This window comes from Nematostella vectensis, chromosome 7 (assembly GCF_932526225.1).
Source record: "Nematostella vectensis chromosome 7, jaNemVect1.1, whole genome shotgun sequence".
NCBI lineage: Eukaryota > Metazoa > Cnidaria > Anthozoa > Actiniaria > Edwardsiidae > Nematostella > Nematostella vectensis.
Window position 1 is genome coordinate 17,707,878 of NC_064040.1, and position 19,066 is coordinate 17,726,943.

Consider the following 19,066-nt stretch of genomic DNA (forward strand, 5'->3'; position numbering starts at 1 on the left):
GAGATGTTCGCATTTGTTTGGACATGCGCCAGGCCAATCAGGCTATCTTAAGAGAAAGACACCCAGTACCTACTATGCAAGAAACCCTACAAGAAATCTCAGATGCAAAGATTTTCACCAAATTGGATTTAAACATGGCTTTCCATCAAATCGAGTTATCCCCAGAGTCCCGAGACATAACTACTTTCGCAGCGCCAACAGGTTTATATCGCTACTGTCGATTGCTCTTCGGTGTGAACATGGCTACCGAGAAGTTCCAGAACCTGATATGGCAAGTTTTGAAAGACTGCCCTGGAGCCTTCAACATGCATGACGACATTCTTATAGTGGGTAGGAACCAAAAGGAGCATGACGAGAACCTGGAAAGAGCTGTCCAAAAGCTGCAAGACAGCGGACTCACCCTCAACTATGAGAAATGTGTGGTAGGAGCCTCGAGTATGGATTTCATGGGAGACACCATTTCTGCAGATGGTCTTAAGTTATCTGACAAAAGAGTCGAAGCAATTGTCGAGGCACCTGCACCAACCAACCAATCAGAGGTGAGAAGTTTCCTTGGTTCTGCTCAATTTTGTGCCAAATTCATTCCACAGTTTGCAACCATTTCTGCTCCCCTGTGGGATCTTACCAGTAAAAATGCTAAATGGAAATGGGGTGACAAAGAGGCAGAATCATTTGCACAAATTAAGCACTTGCTAACATGTGCACCAGTCATGTCTTATTTTACACAGGGAGCCCAGACCAGGATTATCACTGACGCCTCACCAGTTGGCCTGGGGGCCATACTAGAGCAAAGACAACCTGGTGATGGTCAATTTCGACCAGTGTACTACGCAAGTCGTAAGCTTAGTAAGGTTGAACAGCGCTACTCACAGTTCGAGCGAGAGGCCCTTGCTGTCAAATGGGCCTGTGAGAAATTTCACATGTTCCTTTATGGAACCCATTTTGAAATACTAACTGATCACAAACCCTTAATTTCAGTCCTAGGTCCAAAGTCTAAACCCCCGTCTGCTAGGATTGAACGCTGGCTGTTGTACCTTCAGCAATTCAGCTATGTGGTCAGGCACATTTCCGGAAAGGAAAATTCAGCCGACGCCCTGAGTCGTTTACCAGTTGGTCCAGTACAGACAGCTGATTCTAAAGCAACCAGCGAGTATGTGTTTAGCACTGCAAAGGCCGCAGTACCTGTCGCCATGACCCCAAAGCATGTAGAGGTTGTTTCAGAGAAGGACCCAACCCTTATTCTGGTACGCGAAGCAATTAGAAGTGGAGACTTCACCCGCCTCACAGGTACCTTGTACAAAGCAGTGTCAAAGGAGTTGTGGATTGCCGGACAATTAGTGATGCGTAGAAACCGAATTGTGCTACCAGAATCCCTATGGAAGCAAGCAATTATTTTAGCTCATGAGGGACACCAAGGAATGGTGCGCACAAAATCCCGCCTGCGAAGCAAACTATGGTGGCCGCAGATGGATGCACAGGCTGAACAGTTCATCAAGGCCTGCTACCCCTGCCAGCTAGTTGGACCACGTGGCAAACCGGAACCTGTTCGATCAACAGAACTACCTGAAGAACCATGGGAGGACCTCGCCACAGATTTGACTGAGATACCTGGAGGAAACCACTTGCTGGTAGTTGTGGATAACTACTCCAGATGGCCAGAGGTAGTACTCCTTAAGAAAACCGATGCACCACACGTCATCACGGCATTGGAGGGAATATTCAGAACACATGGCATACCATACACGGTTCGCAGCGACAACGGACCGCCCTTTGCCTCGAAAGAATTTGAGAATTTCTTAGAGTTCTTAGGCATAGAACATAAGAAAGGAATTCCATATTGGCCACAGAGCAACGGCGAAGTGGAACGATGTAACAGAACAATTCTTAAAGTGATTCGGATAGCAAACTTGCAAGGAAATGATTGGAAGAAAGCGCTTGATGATTTCCTCTTTCAGTATCGCACAACAAACCATGCCGCAACTGGATGCTCGCCAGCCGAACTCCTAATGGGAAGGCAGCTCCGAGACAAGCTACCTAGTGTAAAGATTCCGAAGGATAGAGCGACAGAGTCAGAGTGGCAACACAAACTTAGGGACAGAGACGCTCTATCAAAACTCAGACAGAAAGAGTATGCTGATGCTAGAAGACATGCTGAGCCAAGTGGAATTGATGAAGGCGATGAAGTACTGCTGCGACAGACTCGCCGCGAGAACAAACTCTCTCCAGTTTTTGAGCCTGAAGCTTACAAGGTTTTGCAGAAGACAGGTAATGCAGTTGTACTGGAGGATTCTGATGGAAATAGGAAGATGAGGAATGTAGCACAAATGAAGAAGTTCATCAAACCACAGGAAGCAGTCGCCGCAGACGTGCTGCCTACTCCACCTGAAATCGCGCAGGAACACCAAACCGCACCTGAGACCCAGAACCAGTCCACACTTGATTGTACAGCTGAAATGCCAGCGTCTCCTGGTTCTCTAGCCAATCAGCGACCTGCGCGCACTAGGCAACAACCTGTTCGTTTTAAGGATTATGTGCTACAATAAGTTTTGTTAGTTTTATTTTTCTTTTCAGTTTTTACATACATGCGTAGGACCCCTACTATAGCTGTTATAGTTATTTAGCTCCTAGTATGGACTTTAATGCTAAGTAAGGGGGGGATGTAGTGTCCGCCGCGTTGCATTATGGATTGTTAAGGTGCGCAATGCACCATGGTAGAACACATGTCAGAGATCCGCCATCTTGTATTAAATGTGGAAGACCACGAGTCTGTTTCTTTTTGCTTTGTTCCTTGCCGAACACCACAGTCAGTTTATGCACTAAAGAAACATTTTTTGGGGGTATTAAAATTGGAAATGGTAGTTATTTATTCAATTCTAAAGGTTTTCTATTCCAACAGCTATTCAGTTGCGACCGTACGATTTTTTTACGCTCTTTGCGTGACCCACGATCGAGCACCATGTATTATCATAACAAGATCAAATACTGAGATGACAATACCGTAAACAAAAAGACGGGCTAATCTTATAATTTATTAAGACAATAAATAACACATCTTTATAAAATAGAAAACGAGCGTTTTTTCGTCAATATATTCAGCATCTTCTTTTTTCTCTACTTCCTCCACTTCGTCGCATCGCTTTCCCTATCATTCAATCAGATATTATTTTTTTTTCGTGGCTATTTTTTTTAGTCTGTGACTTAAGACCACGTTTGGTAGTAAAAGGTTTTGTTTAACGTTCACTGGCTTAATTGACCTACGGAACTGAATAGCGGTCCTTCGACGGCCGTCGGAATAGAATAGATGTGACGGCCGTCGGAACTGAATAGCCGTCGGAATAGAATAGATGCGACGGCCGTCGGAATTGATAGCCGTCGGAATAGAAAGGCGGTCTCCACCTTCTTCTACAGTACAGCAGTACAAGCTAAATACTTCCCGCGCGCGAGGTAACTATGGTAACAGGCAGTCTTATGTCATATTTTGACGAGACTAGAAAAGTAATTGCATTCCGAACACCGAAAAAGATTGTCACTCATACCAATCTGTCACGGGTAAGTTTAGGAGCTCAAGGATTAAGGAATACCATCGGTTGATTCCGTTTTACTTGAAAATATAGATATAGGAAAAATTGTCTATAGTTACTAAAACTGTCTGGTTTTGTTTTTAAACTGTGGCGATGTCGCCTTGTACACGCAAAACACTAATTCTACTGTACTTTCTAGGTGCTTGCACAGGTGGGGGGGGGGGGGGGGTGAGAAAGACGCGCGCACGTGAATAACTGGAGGTAATATCGCCAGTTAACTACGAAAACTTCGAAAGAAAATCAACTGATTCAATAGAAGCACAAGAGCAAATCAAAAATGAACTTAGACACAACGCTTTATTTAACCGCAAGATCAATCACTACGACACTTCTGAAGTCGAGCATGCGCAGTACATGCTAGTTATTAAGGGTGTATAGCTTAAAAGTCTGTTAACCCTTTGAATACTCTTATTCTCTATAGCTGCTCGACAAGGAAAGGCTCAAACTTTTCTGAGGTAAGATCTGAATTGTGGCATTAGCATCATTTGATAAACAAACATACAACGATCTTTTTTGCGAAACCTCGAATATAGTTTACATTTCTATGTCGTCTAGTTTTCATCTTATATCTATCGGTTATTACGCATTTATTCCACCAGCACGAAGTGACGAGGTGAAGATGGATGTATGCGGAAGCTAAACAAAAATAAGTCTTGTTGCCTTTTGCAAGAGTTTCAGCCTGGGTAATTTCAGGACGAAATTCGACGAACATTAAATTTTGGTGTAGACACGCGAAAAAATGCATTTAATTCGGAAAACTCAGCTCTTCTTAAAGCCAAAATATTCTTAGAAATATTCTTAACTTGGAATTCGCAATATTTTTTTAAAAGGCTTTCAAACAAACTACGCCACTAGCTGAAAACCCTTTTGTTGTGTCATTGGTGTTATTTTGCTTCGTCTACCGTGAAAACTCTCTTGAGACACTTAGTGTCAGAAAGAGATATGAATAGAGAGATAGAGAGGGGGGGGGGGGGGGGAAGGAGAGAGAGACAGAGGGAGGTATAGAGAAAGGGGGAGGAAGAAAATAAAGGGAGAGAGATGAGGAGGGGAAAGGGATAGCAAGAGGTGGCACAATGTCCTCAAGGGTTTTTAATTTCAGGCCCTGCTTTTGATATGGGCAATTGGAAAATGTAATGTGTGGTAAATTTCGTTTTAATTGTTATGTCATAAATCCTTCTTTTACATTAAGTTTTTGTTTATTTTCTACTTTAATAATCATCTAATGAAACAAGCCCAGAGATGGATAGGAGGGCGAGAAATGGGAGATATTTTCACAACTTTCGCGCGGGTCTCTTGATTCGCATCGCTGTAAATTACCAAAAAAGAATGTGCAACTTATAGGCTTTCATTTGGTATAAGACATTCTTGGATTTTGTGAAATGCGAAGTTAGGAATTGCGAGTTTGTTTTCAGACTCCGGTCGGCTTTTGCTGGCTTTCTTGTTGTAGTTCAGCCGACCAGACTTTGCAAATAATTTCACAACTACAACTACTACAGGCAGTACAAGCTAAATACTTCCCGCGCGCGAGGTAACTATGGTAACAGGCAGTCTTATGTCATATTTTGACGAGACTAGAAAAGTAATTGCATTCCGAACACCGAAAAAGATTGTCACTCATACCAATCTGTCACGGGTAAGTTTAGGAGCTCAAGGATTAAGGAATACCATCGGTTGATTCCGTTTTACTTGTAAATATAGATATAGGAAAAATTGTCTATAGTTACTAAAACTGTCTGGTTTTGTTTTTAAACTGTGGCGATGTCGCCTTGTTGGGAGTTGATTTGTACACGCAAAACACTAATTCTACTGTACTTTCTAGGTGCTTGCACAGGTGGGGGGGGGGGGGGGGTGAGAAAGACGCGCGCACGTGAATAACTGGAGGTAATATCGCCAGTTAACTACGAAAACTTCGAAAGAAAATCAACTGATTCAATAGAAGCACAATAGCAAATCAAAAATGAACTTAGACACAACGCTTTATTTAACCGCAAGATCAATCACTACGACACTTCTGAAGTCGAGCATGCGCAGTACATGCTAGTTATTAAGGGTGTATAGCTTAAAAGTCTGTTAACCCTTTGAATACTCTTATTCTCTATAGCTGCTCGGCAAGGAAAGGCTCAAACTTTTCTGAGATAAGATCTTAATTGTGGCATTAGCATCATTTGATAAACAAACATACAACGATCTTTTTTGCGAAACCTCGAATATAGTTTACATTTCTATGTCGTCTAGTTTTCATCTTATATCTATCGGTTATTACGCATTTATTCCACCAGCACGAAGTGACGAGGTGAAGATGGATGTATGCGGAAGCTAAACAAAAATAAGTCTTGTTGCCTTTTGCAAGAGTTTCAGCCTGGGTAATTTCAGGACGAAATTCGACGAACATTAAATTTTGGTGTAGACACGCGAAAAAATGCATTTAATTCGGAAAACTCAGCTCTTCTTAAAGCCAAAATATTCTTAGAAATATTCTTAACTTGGAATTCGCAATATTTTTTTAAAAGGCTTTCAAACAAACTACGCCACTAGCTGAAAACCCTTTTGTTGTGTCATTGGTGTTATTTTGCTTCGTCTACCGTGAAAACTCTCTTGAGACACTTAGTGTCAGAAAGAGATATGAATAGAGAGATAGAGGGGAGGGGGGGGGGGGAAGGAGAGAGAGACAGAGGGAGGTATAGAGAAAGGGGGAGGAAGAAAATAAAGGGAGAGAGATGAGGAGGGGAAAGGGATAGCAAGAGGTGGCACAATGTCCTCAAGGGTTTTTAATTTCAGGCCCTGCTTTTGATATGGGCAATTGGAAAATGTAATGTGTGGTAAATTTCGTTTTAATTGTTATGTCATAAATCCTTCTTTTACATTAAGTTTTTGTTTATTTTCTACTTTAATAATCATCCAATGAAACAAGCCCAGAGATGGATAGGAGGGCGAGAAATGGGAGATATTTTCACAACTTTCGCGCGGGTCTCTTGATTCGCATCGCTGTAAATTACCAAAAAAAGAATCTGCAACTTTTAGGCTTTCATTTGGTATAAGACATTCTTGGATTTTGTAAAACGCGAAGTTAGGAATTGCGAATTTGTTTTCAGACTCCTGTCGGCTTTAGCTGGCTTTCTTGTTGTAGTTCAGCCGACCAGACTTTGCAAATAATTTCACAACTTTCGCGCGGGTCTCTTGATTCGCATCGCTGTAAATTACAAAAAAAGAATCTGCAAAGGCTTTGATTTGGTATAGGACGTTTAGGGATTTTATGAAACGCGAAGATAGGAATCGCGAATTTGTTTTCAGACTCCGGTCGGCTCCAGCTTGCTTTCTTGTAGTTCCTCCTTAACGTCAACGTTAGACGAAAAGCGAATTCGCTACAACTTTAAACTGCCCGTAGCCTGTTATGATCGGACTACAGGGTTCAACAAGCAGCTTTGAAGTGATCCTTTAATAAAGGTGGACTTTAAAAGCACACTAGCATACACACATTGGCACTAGTCGGGCCAAGACGGGACGCTAGCACAGTCTATTACCCGTGCAGTTCGGCAACCATGGACAGCTGATCGTCCTTGTTAGGACTCGTCAGCATGGCATAGCCGGTTTGCCTCAGTTAAACTTCATCGGCAAAAAAACTGAATGGCGACTTCGACTCGAACGAAGTGCTTTAAACCACAGCTCAGATCCATGTGGGATCTAGAGCTGCGACCGGGCTAGCGTGATGCCAATTGTGCGGATCACGCATGCGACCTTTGCTAGTCTAAAACTATCCTTGCGAGTATGTATACATAAATGTGGACTTTAGAAGCACACTAGCATACACACATTGGCACCAGTCGGGCCAAGGCGGGACGCTAGCACAGTCTATTACCCGTATCTTTGTCATATCTGACAAACAATTTACCGACTGCGGAGTTCCCCAGAGTTTTTTTCTCGGTCCTCTCCTCTTTGTAATCTATATGAATGACATGCTATATTCATCTTCTAAATTCTATTTCTATCTCTTTGCTGATGATACAAACATCTGTACGCTAACAAGCACTTGCGCACTCTTCAGTCTGTGATAAATATTGAGCTGGAACATGGGTCTCAATGGCTAAATAGCAACAAATTAACCCTAAACATAAAAAATATAATTATGTCATCTTTCATGCTCACCAAAAAATATTTACGTATCAACCTAAAATTTTTATGCAAAAGCATGGTAAATAAAATCAATCAAAATAAGAATGCAAAAACTACGTTAAGAATTTTGGTATATTGCTTGACGAAAATTTGTCTTATTAAAATCATATTGCTGAAATTGTAATTAAAATCAGCAAGTCCGTAGGGTTGATTGCAAAACTCAGGCAATTTTCTACCCCGCAAAATATTGTTACAAATTTACCACTCATTGATTGCACCAAATATCTCCTACGCGATATAACTCTCTGGGGATCAGCCGATAAATATAATTTAAACAAAAGCCTTATCCTTCAAAAACAAGCTCTACGCTTTATATATTTTGCGAACTGGAGAGACCACGCAATCCCACTTTTTTCAGATTCTGGCATCAGTTAGCTTTGTTTACTTTGAAAACGTATGCACTCTTATGCATGATATTCGAAATGAAGTAGCACCAAAGAATATTCTTGGTCTTTTCTCGGGCATCTCAAACGTACATTCATACAATAGTCGGTCGTCTTCATCTGGTAATTTCTATTAAAAAAAAATCAAAATTACAAATCCAATACAAAGCCTTTTCCAGGCTTGGTGCAAGGATCTAGAATGAGATACCAGCTTCGCTAAGAGACAAACCCATAAAAGCTTTCAAAAATAAATTACACCTCCTGTTATCGGATGCTTTAACAAGATGTGATGACTACGTTGATATCTCACAAATAGGCAAAGCAGTAAGAAACATCATCAACCAAAATAAATAACTCTTACCCCATTCTGCAAAACACTGTGTTTTTGCAAAACAGCATCACTCAAATTTCTTATCCCAATACTATGCTTTTCCCTTGTTGAATTATCACGATTCATTTTTGTCCTTCTGTGTTTGTATTGGTTTTTCTTGTTTTAGTCTAGTGTGTGTTAGTATTTTTTTTTCTTTCAATAAGATAATAAACAATTATTCCTCGATTAGCTACGCTATTTGTGGGCTGAGTAACCATTATTGTAAAAATGTAATAAAATGTAATAAAAATGTAGAAATTAAAAATTGAATTGAATTGGTTTATGTTTCGCACTGTAGAATCACTTAAATTGTGTGCGCTGAAAGAGGTCATGCCACGATTTGCAAAACAATTAGCGCGTTTTGAGTACGAGTGTCATGGCAAAATGCTAAGAGCTTGTCAGAGAATCCTTAAGTTGAGCCACAATCTCTTCTGATAATTGTAAAGTATCGATTTGTGGTGATTAGAATTCATTCATGGTGAACTCTTTCAAAGACGCACTGGACTCTGCGCTTTCAAAAGTTTTTTTAGTGCAGACTTCAAACCTTTAACAAAATAATTTAGGCATTCCGAGCGAGGAATATCTAGTTGTAAACAAAATTTCCTAATATCATGTGCATAATCGTCGACTTTTTCGGTTGGTCTTTGTCTTCTGTTCTCTAGAAGCTGAAGTATGCGCAAATAATCCGCGGTAGATGCATATTTTTTGCGAAGCGCGGTTATCAATTCATCGATTCTTAGTCTATCTCGGTTTTCTAGACAAAAGTACCAAGTTAAGGCGCTCTCTTTAAGAAGCAAAGGAAATGCAGTGGCTTGCTTATTTTCATCCCAATATAAAAATAAAGAAAGTTGCCGGAATGACCTAATGAATTCGGTAACGCGAATTTGTGCATCTTGACCGGTAAAAAGTGGGAGATCCATGCTCAATCAATTCTCTAGTGGGTAAACAATTTCGGTACGTGATTTCCATATATCTTTTGGAGAAGGGGAAACAAAAGACGAGTCACTTGGGTCAATTCGCTTATTCATAAACAAAATAATCCCAAAATAATCACCAGAAAATGTTTTGAAACACGCGTTCACAATAATGTAAGAGTAAGCGTAAAGTGTGCGCTCGAAATGTACCATACAACGAGTATAGGAAAAAAAGTATTTGCCCAACAAGAAAATTTTCCTAGCTGATCTATAATGTTCAATGGCTTGTGTTTTATTAACCTCCAAATATTGTTTTGTTTTCATTAGAGAGCGCGGCTTTTCTTCCTTGCCTTGCAGTATTCCAAACCCGATGATCCTTTTTTGCGATGATCGGAGACCGTGTTCTCAATTCACTTGTACGGGAGTCATAGCGCTCTTTCTTCTAGATCTTCCTCCTACCTGTTGTGCTTGGTCGAAGCCCGGGTTCTAACACTGTATTGGCTTCGTTTACTGTTAATCGACTTCCTCTTGCTTGCTCAGAGAAACCTGGGTTCTCTATCACTTGTAACTAGCTATATTTTTGGTTCTCTAACCACATGTAACAGAACGGACCCACTTGGCTGGGGGAGGTACCGGTTTTTACTTGTTCGCTGTTACAAAGTAAATATTTACAAGATCTGTTTTTGTGAACCTGTTCAAGAGTTAGAGTTTTACAAGTATTGTTTGTGAGAGTGTCTTGCAAGTGTTTCTTTGAGTGAGTCTCTTCAAGTGTTGGAGTTGGTTGGGGCTTCTGTACGCACCCATATTTTTATGCTCCTAAGAGGGCATGTCCTTTAGGATAACCGACACTGACATCCCAAAGGGTATTTATCTCTTTTTGGGCTACCGTGACTTACGTAATGCTTACAATGTTGCTACTGACTACGGATGTCACACACTAACTTGTAGAACTGCTAGTGCGCATGACAAGCTACACACGTGATGATTATGATTGACATCATTCCAATCATTTTTGCACTAAAAGTCTTAAACCGTACTAAATCCTAATTCCGCCGACGACCAGGTCTGAATCCTACTCAGGGTAAACTCAGACCCAACTTTTCTTCCGTCGTTAAGAAGCACGAACCGATAATTTGCGGCCAAACTCCGATTGTCAAATACCCCTGGAAATGGGGTATTTGAAATTTCGTTATTTTCCTGCGTGACAGTAGAACTACTAGTGTATCCAAACGACTAAAATGGCGTATTTCGTCATTTGAATATGTTCTGCCGAAGAAAATATCGATTTTAAAAGTTGCTGGGGAAAAATTATCTGTACCTTTTTCCCAGGAGGGACCATTTCTTGTTTCTTCCCAGCCAGCATTGGTTAGGCATTTTAGCACATGAATAATTGCCGTATAACCGATTGGGACGATTTTTTCCCCAAGCATCCGCTCCAGCGCCCCCAAAAATATTCCCAGTCACAACTAGTTCGACTCCACAAATTTGCCAGCCAGGCTATGGAACATATATTTTAAAGAACGGAACCGTTTTGTATCCTTGCTTATGCATTGTCTTTTTTTCTTTTCTTAGTCCTTGTTACGATGATAATTCGGGAAAGGGGCTAGTTGCATGCCCTTAAATAAGATATGTTAGTCAGTAAAAACGATCTCTAAAATACCAGGGATATTCTAAAATACCACGAATTTTTCACGTAAGATTGCCAAAGGCACTACTGGGGAGCGATGGCACACAGCCGCCAACTCTCCTCCTGTGCGATGAGTGGGTCAATTAGTGCCTTTTATTACCGCCACAATGATGTAAGTTTGAACAGCGTGTCTTAGTTAGGAAAACAAGCAATATTTAGTTACAATAACAACAAGCAAGTCTTTATTCGATACATGATAATTTGTTATCTCGGTGAAAATGTTGTGTCACTACGTGGAGCAAAAATAGATGCTTAACCACTAAATGCTCTCCAAAGTCAAACATCTGAAGCAAAACGAAAAAAAAACACACAACCTAGATAAAGAATTTCGGAGGCTCTTTCTACCCACTGCGTACCTTATCTAGTTTAGCTTATCTTTCATCAAATCTGTATAACATAGTATTTTTAGAGAACTGCCGCTGCGGTTTTCTTACGAACATCCGTCGGGGCATGAGACCTGCCGAGGATGCCCTGAAGTGTTTCCCATACAGTTGGCCCCACAAACATTGACAAGGTAGCCCTATGGGTTTCTCCTGTCATGGAAGTGTGAATCTAGGTGAAGGGGTGTAGTTTCTTCCATCTTCTCAATAACTGTCGACTTGTACATATTTGCTTGAGCAGATGCTCAAAAGGATATTGCCTCCCCTCCATTTGCACAATTAATGAATGGTCGATTGATAGATGAGAAATTAAACGCAGCCTTCAGTATAATTCAACATGATACTCGAAAAGCAAAAAGAGGATGGAAATTGTTACATGTTTTTAACAACAATTACCTAGGTTAGCTTAAACTCCGGGGGTAACCAAACGAAGAAATCGACTGATCGATGAAGACGAGAAACAGTTGAGATCGATTATCAATTTATCGAGTGATCTATGAGATCGATGATCAATTAATGAACAGAGTTAATCTTGGGTTTTCATCGATTGGCAACGATTTGTCGATCGATAATTATATCGACCGACATTTTTTTAAATATTTCCTTTGTATGGGTGGGAAACAATACAGTTGTTGCACGACAAACGTAGGACACGTTTACGGCGAATGTCTGTATCTGTTTATATATCTGTTTACCAGCCATATTATAAAAACAATGTGAAGAACTTTGAATACACTGGCCAATTGGCCCTGAACGTCACGGGTATCGAAACAACAACAACAACAACAAAAACAACAACAACAACAACAACAACAACAACAACAACAACAAAACAAGGGAGATCTTCAGCATACCAGCGGCAAAATCTATTCACGATTATCTTAATATCATTCTTCTTCTGTGTCGGGCACTGTTTGCGTGCTCCACGGGGTAGTAAGTAACAAAGTGTAATATTACGCAACGTAGGCTGACTACAGAGCGCGTCGCAAAACAAAAAATAAATAAGGAAGAGTTTTGAGGTTTATTATCAGAATTTAGCCAAACAAACACTGTTTCCTCTGCTCCTGAAATTTTCTGTAGCATATAGCGTTATTGCCAATTATATCATCATCATCATCATCATCATTACATCATCATCATCATCATTATCATCATCATCATCAACGATATCACCCACAAAATTATCGTCATCATCATCAACAATATCACCATCACAATCGTCATCAACGACAGCAGCAACATCACCACCACCACCACCATCATCTCATTTTAATTGCTATTACTTTTGCTATCATCATTATTGTTGTGCTTTTCCCAGTATTCAGCTGATTACGTAATCACAGCTATTTGGATCTATAGGCGTGTTATTTTTTGTCCTGATAAGAACTGCCTTGATCCCTTTTCATCCACTCACGATCATCACTCATCACCATGCAATAGCGAGAGTCTTTCCCCGAGATAGCGGTGTTCAGCGCAAATCAATCTAGGGGTTAACAGCCTCGTAACCTCGACACTTCAGAGCAACATGGGCAACTTCTTGATGAGTTTCCCTAGAGTTAACAACGCGGTGAACGTGTTAGAGAAACATTCCACTAAACGCTCGCTACAAGGATTGAATAAAGAAGAAATAATGCTAGAGATGCAAGGGCAAAAACAGGAGCGGTCAGAGCTCGGGAAAACGCCTCCCGATGAAGCCAGAAAGAATGACGCTGTACAAATCGAGGATGAATGTTCAGACTACTTGCACGAAGCTGAAGAATACTTGAAGGAGGAGCTGGACCGTAATCACCAAAAAGAAGACGAGGGAAAAGATAAAACTACCAAGGGCACTACCAAAGAAGGTTCGAAGACAAAGAGACGTAATCCGTTCAAAATCAGTTTTTTCAAAGCAAGAAAAGGGGGCATCAGTCGTGAAGTTCTCCTTCTGCTCGTTGTGATCGGACTTATGTCTGTCGTGTCACTTCTCTTGAACATTCTAACTCTGGGGGGCGCTTTTGATCACAACAGAGGATACACAAAGCAAGGTAAGACAGTCACATGTGTTGTTTATATTCATATGGCAAACTTAATTTAGCGTAAAGTTGATTTGGTAGTGTCTTCCTTGTCAATCATTTTTGTTGTGCTAAATGCCATTAAGGGCTACGAGGCAGTATCTTTTTTTTTGCCGCTAGCAATAAATTGATGCGTGAAGCCCGTTGCTTGTTCACGCGAGGCTTGACCTAATAAAACCATAGGCTTGATCTAATAAAACCATTGTGCTAAAAGGTTTTCTCAGTTAAAAAGGAACTAAAGTGTGTTCTTGCCCCTTTTGTGTCTGCATTTAACGACGGCTTTTTTTTGTGCCATTGGCGACATGTATATAAACAGCATCGTATTAAATAGCTAACTAACCTTAGATGCAACAAAATGTGTTTACTCTTTATAAAGAAGCCTATATTAGAGAACTAACAAAAGCATTGTAAAATCTGAATAAGACATTGATATTTTGTTTGAGGTAGACCTCTTTTATTTGGACTGCATGATGTACCGATTCAAGAATGCGCTTCCAGCTGCCGCGCATTAATCGCCACAATGTGGTCCATATAGCGTGCATATTGACCGGCTTTGACGCGACTCAGGGTGCTTTAATCATCACACGATTGCGCGCCCATCGTGTGTCATCGTCGCAGTGGGCGAAGTCGCCACTATTGCGTAGAGCATTATCAGCAATACTATGCTATTTGATTAATAAATCTATGCTTTTGATTAATAAAACTGTTAAGTATCGTATACATAGCGTATCCAGAGAAATACGAAAAGAAATTGTTGCATTTTCGATTGGGAAAATCGATTGTATAAAAAAAAAACGTTGATATCGCCCTCAGCCAGTAGTATGCCTAACGGCTATCGAATTCGCGGAATGCTCTTTGTGTATATTGTTACATTTAATCATGATAAATGATTCGTTAAAAGAGATGAACGAGAAAACACACATCAATTATTTGCTAAGTTTATAATTTCAAATAAATAAGACTGCGCAGACGAGCATTGATAATTCCGCATCTGATGACAATTTAATAATGTCCTTTAGGTGACTTTATCCCCTATTATTCAAAATGCAATTAGGCTATTACCTTCTCGTAAGATTGTACGTGTGTGTCCCAGTCGGAGTACCATGTGCTGTTTTTATTCTTCTTCAATTTTCAATGCTTGCTGGGACATTTGAAACTGCATAATTGTCATTCCTAATTACTTTTTCTGCGTGAGACTGCATTTTCCACACGCTCTTTATAAACTAATAAAACTCCGCAGAGAACTAATATATTGCCCTTCACCTGTTCACATATTGCACAATTTGTTAAGAGTTGTTGATGTGATTCCACTGATGATCTTTCTATACAATCTTAAGCAAACGCTTGACAAAGATGACAGAGACAGACTGAATTGCCTTTTACTCTTGCGGAAAGTGCGGCAAAAAGACGCGGATGTAATTTGCTCCACCTTCCAACGATGTTTGCGTGTTGTCTTTACAGACCCTTCCCAGGGTGCCTTGCTGAAGAGAGTACAAGAGATGAAGGCGAACGTGTCAAGACTAAAGACAGCGGTGAGATAAACGATATAATATCTGTACTGTACTGTACAAAACATTTAACAGTATACCAGAATAAAGTAAGAGAGTCACAAACAATGAATCTCATCAGACCACGGTCTACTGACGCGGGCGAAAAAAGAAAGTTCGGGCTCGTACAGCAAGATAGACGTCTGTAGGCGCTGTAGGTGTTTATTACAGTATTCGGCGAGAGTTCGCTAATTTCCTTTTTTTTTGGACGAGGAGAAGTGGGACGAGCGATAGTTGACAAAATTCCCGCACGCCCCACCCCTTTACGTCCATATTTTTCAAAATTGCGGCCAAATAACAAATTTCGGGTTTATTCGTCGAAATAAATCTAACGCCTAAGGGAGGAACCCCCCACGCAACAGCCGAAGGTCTATTTCGAGTTCTCAAAAGACGTGTTTTTTGTAGACAAAACTATAAACCATAAGCTTTAGTATGTAGCCAAATCCGACACTTTAAGTCCCGTGTAGATACTAAAAAGGCATAAAAAAAATCCCTTTTTGTTTTTTCGGGGGTGGTCAGATTTTTATCAGAGAATTCACTCCGCCTCCCCCCCCCATATCAATATTTGGGTGACCTTAAATCTCGCTCGGCCAATCTCTTGGAGGCCTGGGTCTAAGGGCTTTTCAAGACTTGTGTGATAAAGATTTGACCAAGCGATAAAGTTTTTTTGACACATTTTTGCCTCGAGTCTCAAATTGAAAGGAATCAGCATTTTTCACCATGTTTTATGGAGATCAGGGAGCGGGTAAACTTTAGCTCTTCTAAATATGGGCATCAATGCCCATATAAGGCAATGCATACGAAGGACACTATCCGTGGGGAATATGTTTGATATGGGAAAACTTAGGGTCCCATTTTTCATATTTCGCACCCCCCCCCCCCCCAAAAAAAAAAAATGGCCTGCGCCTACAGGAAGGCTGGCAGCCTGATTAACAACCTGCTGCACGAACGTGTTCCCAGGACCGTAGTGCATGATGCACTCGCCTCGGTAAAATTTTGATGTTTAGTGTTTCACAATTGAAATGTATGAGAAAAAACAGCTGCTTTTGTTGGATTTATCATCCAGTGGCTAGGTTTGCCTCGGTAATATTTTGATTCAGGTCTGGTTCCCGGATGTTGTTCACACCAGCCTATGCGTTCCCGGAGCAAAGGCCTTCTCTGTTTTGTTTTTTCCGCTGGGCTAGGATCGCGAGACTACCGAAATACAAAAAAAGGGACGCTGACTTCGAAATATGGTATGAAATGTCCTAATAAGGGATTGACCGAGCGAGCTAGAAAAACGAAAGTTTTCAGAACAAGATTAATTGATATGCAACGTCATGGTTAAATGGGAGTTAGATGCGAGGCTTTGGGCTTCCATGATAGTCGTCAGGTGGTGGTGGGCAGATGTCTACCTATTTACAGAGCAATCATGTGTTTCGCTTATGTTTCGCCCTAGAACTGTGTACGTCGAGAATTTCCAGTTAAATTGAAAATTACAGGAATCATTTTTGACTACGCCATTTTTTTTGAGGCCGCCATTTTGAAAATAGGCCCCGGGACCTAGCGTTTTTAGAACATCATAGGTTTCCCGCGCGCTCGCCCAAGACTCTTTTTGACTATTTATAAAAACAACAGCCATTGATTGATGCAACAGCTCTAAATACTCCAGTTTTGATGTAGGGTATTCTAATTTCAGATGAAGCACCCAGAATCACTCGAGAAAATCTGGACCTACCTCAACTTTACCCTTGATGAGCTGGAACGGCTGGCAGTAATGCGAGGGAACTGGGTAAAAGTCGAACAAAGGCTATTCCAACAAACCTTGGTCATGACATCATTTAAGGCGAAGGTGTGTCTTGCAATAGTTAAGAACCAGGGAAGTGGTTTAAAGAAGACCAATCACGCCGCCATTTTATGCTCTCGCACAATACCTAGTCATTCAAACAATCCATCGTGTGTGTGTGTGGAGGGGGGGGGGGGGGGGTACGATACAGAAACATTAAGAATAATATTGCGGGGAGACAGCTACGCCCCTACTCAAAAAAGGGGGAGCTACACACGTGCCCTGCCCCCTTTTTCGTCCCTGAACCCACATATTTACAAGATATGTACTTTGATGGTGTTGCCTTGGAAACCTGTTAGACCCGTTTCGGAGTAATCTTTCGATTTTTTATATCTTAGCTTGAGATGCTTAACAATACAATTCAAAAAGCAGTCGCAGACAGGCAAGAAAACAAGAGCCATGGCGCAGCGGGTCCTAAGGGCGATAGGGGTCCCGCGGGCCCACCAGGGCCGCGTGGCCTACCCGGTGCCCAGGGACCTCAAGGGATACAAGGCACTCCCGGCGTTGTAAACTTTACGCTTTGTGAATACGTCAAGAAGTCAAGCACGGCAGTCAGCGCAGGGACCGGTGCCGATAGTGATGTCGTCGTCAGGGAGCCACCGGTATGTATGAGCACAATCATGATATTAGAAGGGGGCGCTGCTTTTCAGCTCGTGGCTTCCAAACTATTTGTTGAAGGCGGGAGGGGGTGCGCAATATCAATTTCTTTCAGCGCTGATTTAAGAGGTGAATATCCATAGGGCATCTTCTGTAATGATGATAAAAACCATTGCTCTATCGCTTTTTAGGGTCACGTGCTTTTCGGAGTCACGTGCTCAACCAACAACGCTAAGCAGTACATCTACGACACCTGGATGGACCATGACATTAGATTGTTCAAATGCCACTGCAAAGGACAATCCGACAACTTCGTCAGCGGCGTCAGAATGTATTGTTATATGTTCTACTGGCAGTGCCCACATGAATAGAACTAAATTATGAGCTTTCATTACAAAACGTATATTTTAGTGTGAAACTCTTGGGCAGACAATAGAAGTTATAATATAATAAACTTATTTCACGAGATTTTATATAACAACCGTTCAAACTGTTTTCTAACTTTTGGCACTCAAATACTCTACTACAAAATGACAAAAAAGATGCTTAGAAATACATGAGTTGAATTACAAGATTGTAAGGGAATCTATATAACACGTAAATCGAAAAACTAAGTATACTCTTCTAAAGGGACAGGTAAAATAATAACAAAACATCCAATTTTATGAGAAGAAATAATCTCGGCAGAGCTTTCAAGTACTAAACCGCAGTAGACGCGGAAGAGCTCTTACAAGTACTAAACAGCAGTAGACGCGGTAGAGCTCTTACAAGTACTAAACAGCAGTAGACGCGGTAGAGCTTTTACAAGTACTAAACCGCAGTAGACGCGGTAGAGCTTTTACAAGTACTAAACCGCAGTAGACGCGGTAGAGCTTTTACAAATACTAAACAGCAGTAGACGCGGTAGAGCTTTTACAAGTACTAAACAGCAGTAGACGCGGTAGAGCTCTTACAAGTACTAAACAGCAGTAGACGCGGTAGAGCTTTTACAAGTACTAAACAGCAGTAGACGCGGTAAAGCTTTACAAGTACTAAACAGCAGTAGACGCGGTAGAGCTTTTACAAGTACTAAACAGCAGATACCGCAGTAGACGCGGTAGACAGGGATAAGCCACAATAGAGGTGTAGGGGATGTAGTTGTACGGTATTCGAGGAAGGCAGGAAGAGAAACGAATTGCAAATGGAAATAGTGGACAAGTTATTGAAGGGAGACATAACGTGCGCGCATAGGAAAGGGTGAGTCGTCGTGAAGGGAAAGCCTTTGAACTTGAATTGACGGAATTGATGGTAATGGGTGTATGGTTTAGCACGTCGGTCACAATAAACATACGGAAAAATCACCCCGGAGTTTTGTTTGTAAAGCACTTAGACAGTTAAAAGTTCAGGCTTTGACGTCAGTGGCTCTGGGCTGTTTCCTGCAGATGGACTGGCTAATAATCAGGGTTCAGGCTATTCGGGTTATGATCTTATATCAAATTCTATCTGTTAAAAATGGCAACGAGGAAAAACCTTAAAGTTGAAGTTCTAATACTTTTTTCTCCTTTAACAATCGTTGTTTTAT

The 19,066-nt window shown here is 41.1% G+C and overlaps 1 protein-coding gene across 1 annotated transcript; it reads left to right on the forward strand.

Annotated features, from left to right (window-relative positions):
* Positions 1-3,745: 3,745 nt before the first annotated feature.
* On the forward strand, positions 3,746-18,845 carry LOC116617288. Its single transcript, XM_032379891.2, has 6 exons — positions 3,746-4,036; positions 12,845-13,509; positions 14,998-15,068; positions 16,762-16,914; positions 17,247-17,510; positions 17,697-18,845. The coding sequence occupies exons 2-6, from the start codon at positions 13,011-13,013 to the stop codon at positions 17,874-17,876; spliced, it is 1,167 nt and encodes a 388-aa protein (XP_032235782.1). The 5' UTR covers positions 3,746-4,036; positions 12,845-13,010; the 3' UTR covers positions 17,877-18,845.
* Positions 18,846-19,066: the final 221 nt, after the last annotated feature.